This window comes from Triplophysa rosa, linkage group LG2 (genome assembly GCF_024868665.1).
Source record: "Triplophysa rosa linkage group LG2, Trosa_1v2, whole genome shotgun sequence".
Lineage (NCBI taxonomy): Eukaryota > Metazoa > Chordata > Actinopteri > Cypriniformes > Nemacheilidae > Triplophysa > Triplophysa rosa.
In genome coordinates this window covers 35,954,496-35,960,460 of record NC_079891.1, presented here as the reverse complement: position 1 = coordinate 35,960,460, position 5,965 = coordinate 35,954,496, and the positions used below count along the sequence as shown (strand labels likewise).

The 5,965-nt window shown below is 34.8% G+C and overlaps 3 protein-coding genes across 3 annotated transcripts; all 3 read right to left on the bottom strand.

Annotated features, from left to right (window-relative positions):
• Positions 1–95: 95 nt before the first annotated feature.
• Positions 96–951, bottom strand: LOC130549483 (monocyte chemotactic protein 1B-like). The gene is made up of 3 exons (XM_057326707.1): positions 833–951; positions 566–692; positions 96–456 (listed from the first exon to the last, which is right to left on the bottom strand). Exons 1-3 carry the CDS (start codon positions 894–896, stop codon positions 324–326), a joined length of 324 nt encoding a protein of 107 aa, XP_057182690.1. The 5' UTR covers positions 897–951; the 3' UTR covers positions 96–323.
• A 2,059-nt stretch (positions 952–3,010) lies between these two features.
• Positions 3,011–3,750, bottom strand: LOC130548312 (C-C motif chemokine 13-like). The gene is made up of 3 exons (XM_057325009.1): positions 3,574–3,750; positions 3,278–3,401; positions 3,011–3,189 (listed from the first exon to the last, which is right to left on the bottom strand). The coding sequence occupies exons 1-3, from the start codon at positions 3,635–3,637 to the stop codon at positions 3,066–3,068; spliced, it is 312 nt and encodes a 103-aa protein (XP_057180992.1). The 5' UTR covers positions 3,638–3,750; the 3' UTR covers positions 3,011–3,065.
• Positions 3,751–5,207: 1,457 nt separating this feature from the next.
• On the bottom strand, positions 5,208–5,964 carry LOC130548318 (C-C motif chemokine 13-like). The gene is made up of 3 exons (XM_057325020.1): positions 5,854–5,964; positions 5,563–5,686; positions 5,208–5,481 (listed from the first exon to the last, which is right to left on the bottom strand). Exons 1-3 carry the CDS (start codon positions 5,915–5,917, stop codon positions 5,361–5,363), a joined length of 309 nt encoding a protein of 102 aa, XP_057181003.1. The 5' UTR covers positions 5,918–5,964; the 3' UTR covers positions 5,208–5,360.
• Between the last annotated feature and the right edge of the window lies 1 nt (position 5,965).

Here is a 5,965-nt window from a genome sequence, read left to right as displayed (position 1 = left end):
AAAAACGAAATAAAGAAGGAAACCAAGTTTGAAATGGTTTATAGAAATTGTTGCTTATACAAATGCTGCTTTACAAGTTAAATTTGATTATAAAAGCATTTATTTACAAAGTAAATGACAAAATGGGTACAACGTGGTGGTTTAAAACAGCTAGTGTGTGAGATCATTTAAATACAAAAAATACAAAAACGGAATAAAAAAAATATATTTTTAAATGAATACTGTATAGCCTATATACGGTACTTAATGTGCACCATCATAATATAAACAAGAGGGCAAAATATTAAATAATATTCAATCATGTACATTTCACCACATTTTATTTAGTCTGTCAGACCCGTCCCTAGAGTATTTGCTGTTTGTGTAGTTCTTTTCTTGTTCACTTTAATAATATGGCTGTTCACCCAGGCTTTTTCTGGATCTGCACAAATCTCCTTGCCTTTAATTGACCGAAACCTGAGGGCAAAAATTATGACAACAAGACATAAGTGAAAGATTTTCTAAAGCTGGCCCTTTCAGTTCAGTTTGAAATACCGAAAACAACAATTTCAGTGTAAACACTTACACAACACGTTTTGTGGGACAACTGCTACTGGTCCAGTAAACAGACACGATCTTCTTCAAAGGAATCGGCTTATTAGGAATGTTTTTTGGACAGCATGTTGATTTAGCAGAATCAAGTGCCGCAGGACCTTAAAGAATCAAAGATTTGCCATTTAACCTATAGTTCATATATGACATTGTTGCAGTAAATGCATATTGTCTGTCATATTTAAAACCCAAATAGCAGCACAAATGTAAAGTATTTACAGTATATCCAATTCATACTTACCACTTGAGGTCAGATGAACTGAGCAGAACAGACCCAGAAGCAGTAGAGACATCAGATTTGCCATTCTTCAGGAATATTTTGTCAAATAGAGATTAGAAAAGCCTACCAGACTTATAGGTGCTCTCTGAAGTGGTTTGAGAGTGTTGAGAACCTGCGCTTGTGCTCTGATTTATAGGACATGACAGCTATTCTTAGACATGATGTGGACCGCGATTTCCAAGTATTGAAATGACGTATTGAAATAACGTCCTTATCAAACCTTCAATTGTTTCCTTTGACTTCCTCTGGTTCATGGGTGTCATGGTTGTGAAAATAGTTTTTCTACTTTGGTGTATGTTGTAAAAGAAGTCTTTAATACCAAAGACAGTTTTCCTCATTGCAAATGCGCATGAAATGCAACTGTGTGTAATATAATGTTCGTAAGCAATCTATCTAAGATAATTTCTAAGATGAAAGAAAAGAAAATAACAGCATATGGAAATCTCAAAATGGCCAATAGATTAATATATTAGTCTTTTACTGTCACAGTTCTTAAATGATATTAAATGAAAACCAGTGTCAGTATATATTACCTTAATTTACAGTAAATGCAATGCTTTATTTTACTTCTGTATTTAACCAGGGTCAAAGTTAAAACATTGTTCCTTAAATGGAAAACATGCTCTAAACCCCCGTTTCTGGTTCTCAAATCTGTCTCAGCAGTTCTAAAGAGTAGATGTTCCAAGAAAATATCTGAGAATTGCATTAAAGACAAATAGATCCAGAATAACTTAAGCATGTTGTGTCATTTCTTATGGAATGGAAGATATTCCTACAACATATGGACGGTTCTCAGTGGCAACGTAAACAAATGTGGCCCAAACTAAACCTCTGCAAAGAATCAATGACTATTGAGTAGGTTCAATTGAATTTAATGTACAATAAACTATTAATGGAAATTAATATAAATAAAATAAAACAAATTGTTTGTTATATTATAACCAAACGCAGACTGGAAGTTAACTTCGGGCAAGGCATGTGTGTCTGATGAAACCGTCTATTAAAAAATGCACTTCCGAGTGTCAAAATGGTCCAGGGTTTTTTAAATAGTTGCTTTTAAAATGGTTCTTTTCCTACTACTTTGTTTCACTTCCCCTCAGGGTTGTTGTCTGTCTGCGTATCTCTGCCTGCCTGGTTGACAGAGGATGGACAGATAGTCTTTTACTTAATAGTCATTGTCTGTATGTTTATTCTTACCTAAAAGTCATCTAGTAATATATTTTCAGTTTGGTAACAATGTTCTAAGTCCATTTTCATTATTTTACACAAAAACCTTAAGGAAAATGGAATTTAATCTGAATAGACACTGTTGGCTGGAAAGTTTGTGACAGCAACATAGTATAAACTTATGTGGAGAGAGAAGAAAACGTGTCATGGAATGATGTCAGAAGGTTTCAAAACCTATAGTCGCTCGAATCAAATTCAAGACTCTACTCCTGGCCTACAAGACCACCACTGATTTGGCACCCCCTTATCTTCACTCGCTAATGCAGACTTATATACCCGCCAGATCCCTACGCTCTGCAAACGAACGACGTCTTGTGGTGCCATCCCAAAAAGGTAAAAAACCTCTCTCACGTACCTTCTTGGGATCGGTTCTATATTTATGGAATGATCTGCCGATCTATCTCTTTTCTACTCTTTCAAAAAAACACACAAAAAATACTTAGCTCTGTATACTGTGGTAGGCTATATGAGACCAGTTTTCTTTTATTGCACTTATGCTTTTTGTTGTCCTTATGTTGTTCCAATTGCTTCCATTCTTTCCCTCATCTGTTAGTCGCTTTGGATAAAAGCGTCTGCTAAATGACTAAATGTAAAACCATGTGCAATGTTTCTTGTGTATATTGGTGTTGCATCAATCCCATATTTAGGATTTGAATAACTGCCTCAGCATATTCAAACGTACACGTTTTTTGAAGCAGTGAATGTGTTGTACAGTATAAGCAATCTTTGGAAAAGAGACACAAGCCTTGCTTGCATTCACATTTACACGTGAAATTTAAGAGGGAAACTTCACAACACACGGACATATTTATGTTATATACATTTTAATGAAAAGAGTTTATACAAATCATAAATATTTTGTAAAAAAATACATGGTTATCATACCATATAAACATGAGAACATGGTATGAGTGAAGCATATGTACAATGTTAAATTTACACATCAAACAGAGATGAACAGATTCTTTTAGACTGTGGTGGTTTGAGTCTTTGGTGTAGCTGTAGTTGTTCTGTTGTCCACTTTAGCCATATGGCGGCTCACCCAGGTGGTTTCTGGGTCTACACAGATCTTCCTTTTATCAGTCTGAAACCTGAAGAGATAAACATAAATAACGTCTTATTGAAAAACTCTTTCACATTAACTTTAAAGTTGAAATGAAAAAATGACAGAACACTTACACAATGGCACGCTTGGCGCAGTTATCGCTGGTCCAATAGTACAACTTCACACGCTTCAAAGGAATCAGTACATTATTGAACTTGAAACAGCACTCTGAATTTACCATCTCAGAAGCAATTGGAGCTGAAATATCAGAATTTGTAAAATATCACAATCTGCTACGAGTTTTCAAGACAATGTTTATGTAAAATGTTTTAGTAATTGCATACTGTTTTACACTTCCAAAAATACAACAGCAACCATTCAGTCCTTCAAAATTGCTGAAAAAAATGCAATGCGTGAAAAGAGGTCTCACCACTTGTAGTCAGCTGCAGACAGCAGAAGATCACCAGAAACAGCAGAGTCATCAGATGTCTCATTCTTCCAGATGATGTGTTCACAGTGACGAAATGAAGATCTCAAAGCTGGAGAAGAGATGTGTGCAGAATATCATCTGAACATCTTCTTATATACACAGGAGGAGACATGTTCCTTTAACAGATATTCATGTAAATCCATTTCTGAGTATCAACACACAGAAGTGGTGCATGACATTCTTTTAAGCTCGTCCTTTTTCACTTTCTGTTTTATTCTGCTTAGTGTTGCAAGAACGGGACCAGTCCATTGAAAACGTTTTTCAAGGAAAATGTGCAGCATCAAGTGGTTTTTAAATCTTAGTCAGCAAAAAATGAATGTTTTACAGATAAATGTTCATAAGGTGAATTTATTTTCTGGTTATCAGCATATTACAGAAGGGAGTGGGGTCTGGGCTTTTAGAGCACATCTCTTTAATGTTGTAGAAATGTAAAAATGTTCTTTCATTCACTGAAAGACAAACTATTTCAAGAATCTTGCTTTTGCAAAAGATCACTTTCATACAACCTGAAAAGATCATCTGAGAATGCTGTTGTATATTAAGGAACTCTGGTGTTGACTTAACCTTTTAACTAACTTTTTAGGGGAGCAAAAAATAGCAATGTGGAGTCGTTTTGTATTTAAGCTTGCACTCGTTTTTTTTTGGTCGACCACCTGCTTAATTTTTTTGGGATGTGCGGACATTACTTTAAATAAATATCATCATGTGACAATGAGAAGTAAATGTGACATTGTCACCCTGTCTGTAATGTGAGATTTTATGTAACAATCTGAGACAATTCTTCTTTCAATTATTCTGACAAGCTTGACTCCTCTTCTTTTATGAGTATACAGTACACACCAATGTATTCATTTAAAAACAGTAAATGTACTTATAGAGATGGATGATTTTATCTTAAGTAGGCCATATAAGTCTTAAAAGTATTCAGGTATTTCCCTTAGTTTAGCAGAGAATCTAAAATCAGTTTTCTGAGAGGTTTGATGTTTCTGAGAGCAGTATAAGGTGCTTCACGATGCCATATAAGAACCTAGTTTGTCTAAATGGTTCCATAAAGAACCTTTAACATCCAAATAACTTTTTCGTTTCACAGAAAGTTTTTTGTTGCGATAAAAGGTTCTTCATCTTATAAAAAGCTAAGAAAGAGATGGTTCTTTAAAGAACCTGAAAGGTTCTTTGTGGAACCAAAAATGGTTCTTCCATGGCATCGCTGTGAAAAACCTTTTAAGCACCTTTATTTATAAGAGTGTAATGGAAGCAAAGCCAAACAGTTTTTAATGTTGTGTTCTCATTTTAATGTCGTTGACAAACACGTGAGTGTCTGGGATGATGACACAAGGTTTAAGAGAAATATACAGGACAAAAGATTGTGTTTCTCTATACTGTATGTCGATGTTACATCATGTGTTTGGGTTTTTACATTTTCTCCTATTCAAACTTTCTTTTTTGCTAGAGCAGTGAATCTGTTTATTGCAATATTACATAAATTCAATTTAACACAATCCTGACTTTGTTGGACACTTTTTGTGGAAAAAAAGAGAGGAAAAACTTCGCCACACATGGATGTAGTCATTATTTAAATTTTATTAGAAAGAGTTTGGACAAATCATAAATATTTTGTAAAAAAATACGATGTTATCATATATCATATAAACACGAGAACATGAGGGAAGTAAATGTACAGTAGATGTAGATGTACAGATTAAACAGGCAGAGATAAACAGATTCTTTTAGACTGTGGTGGTTTGAGTCTTTGGTGTAGCTGTAGTTGTTCTGTTGTCCACTTTAGCCATATGGTGGCTCACCCAGGTGGTTTCTGGGTCTACACAGATCTCCTTTTCAGTTTGAAACCTGAAGAGAAAAACTAAGTCTTAGAAAAACTTGTTCACGTTAACTTTACAGTTTATAATGAATTAATATTAGAAAACTCACACAATGGCACGTTTGGGGCAGTTATCGCTGGTCCAATAGTACGACTTCACACGTCTCAAAGGAATCCGTGCATTATTGAACTTGGAACAACACTTTGACTTTGCCAAATCAGAGGCAACTGGAGCTGAAATATCACAATTTAAAAAATATCACAAATCTGTATTATGATCTGTCAACAGTTTTCTAAGTACATTTACTGTTTTTAAATGCAACAAATATGATATAACAAATACAATAGGTTCAGTAGCCTTTGGAAAATGTTTTGTCGCAATGCGTGAAAAGAGGTCTCACCACTTGTAGTCAGCTGCAGACAGCAGAAGATCACCAGAAACAGCAGCATCATCAGATGTCTCATTCTTCCAGATGATGTGTTCACAGTGACGAAATGAAGATCTCAAAGCTG

What these genes read in the sequence shown, in the direction of transcription:
- LOC130549483 (XM_057326707.1), bottom strand. Translation starts at nt 896, where the DNA reads ATGGCAAATCTGATGTCTCTACTGCTTCTGGGTCTGTTCTGCTCAGTT. An exon ending in AGTTCATCTGACCTCAAGTG is followed by an intron (nt 693 to 832) that starts GTAAGTATGAAT and finishes TGATTCTTTAAG; the next exon opens with GTCCTGCGGCACTTGATTCT. An exon ending in TGTCCCACAAAACGTGTTGT is followed by an intron (nt 457 to 565) that starts GTAAGTGTTTAC and finishes TTTTGCCCTCAG; the next exon opens with GTTTCGGTCAATTAAAGGCA.
- LOC130548312 (XM_057325009.1), bottom strand. Translation starts at nt 3,637, where the DNA reads ATGAGACATCTGATGACTCTGCTGTTTCTGGTGATCTTCTGCTGTCTG. An exon ending in TCTGCAGCTGACTACAAGTG is followed by an intron (nt 3,402 to 3,573) that starts GTGAGACCTCTT and finishes CTGATATTTCAG; the next exon opens with CTCCAATTGCTTCTGAGATG. An exon ending in TGCGCCAAGCGTGCCATTGT is followed by an intron (nt 3,190 to 3,277) that starts GTAAGTGTTCTG and finishes TTATCTCTTCAG; the next exon opens with GTTTCAGACTGATAAAAGGA.
- LOC130548318 (XM_057325020.1), bottom strand. Translation starts at nt 5,917, where the DNA reads ATGAGACATCTGATGATGCTGCTGTTTCTGGTGATCTTCTGCTGTCTG. An exon ending in TCTGCAGCTGACTACAAGTG is followed by an intron (nt 5,687 to 5,853) that starts GTGAGACCTCTT and finishes GTGATATTTCAG; the next exon opens with CTCCAGTTGCCTCTGATTTG. An exon ending in TGCCCCAAACGTGCCATTGT is followed by an intron (nt 5,482 to 5,562) that starts GTGAGTTTTCTA and finishes TTTTCTCTTCAG; the next exon opens with GTTTCAAACTGAAAAGGAGA.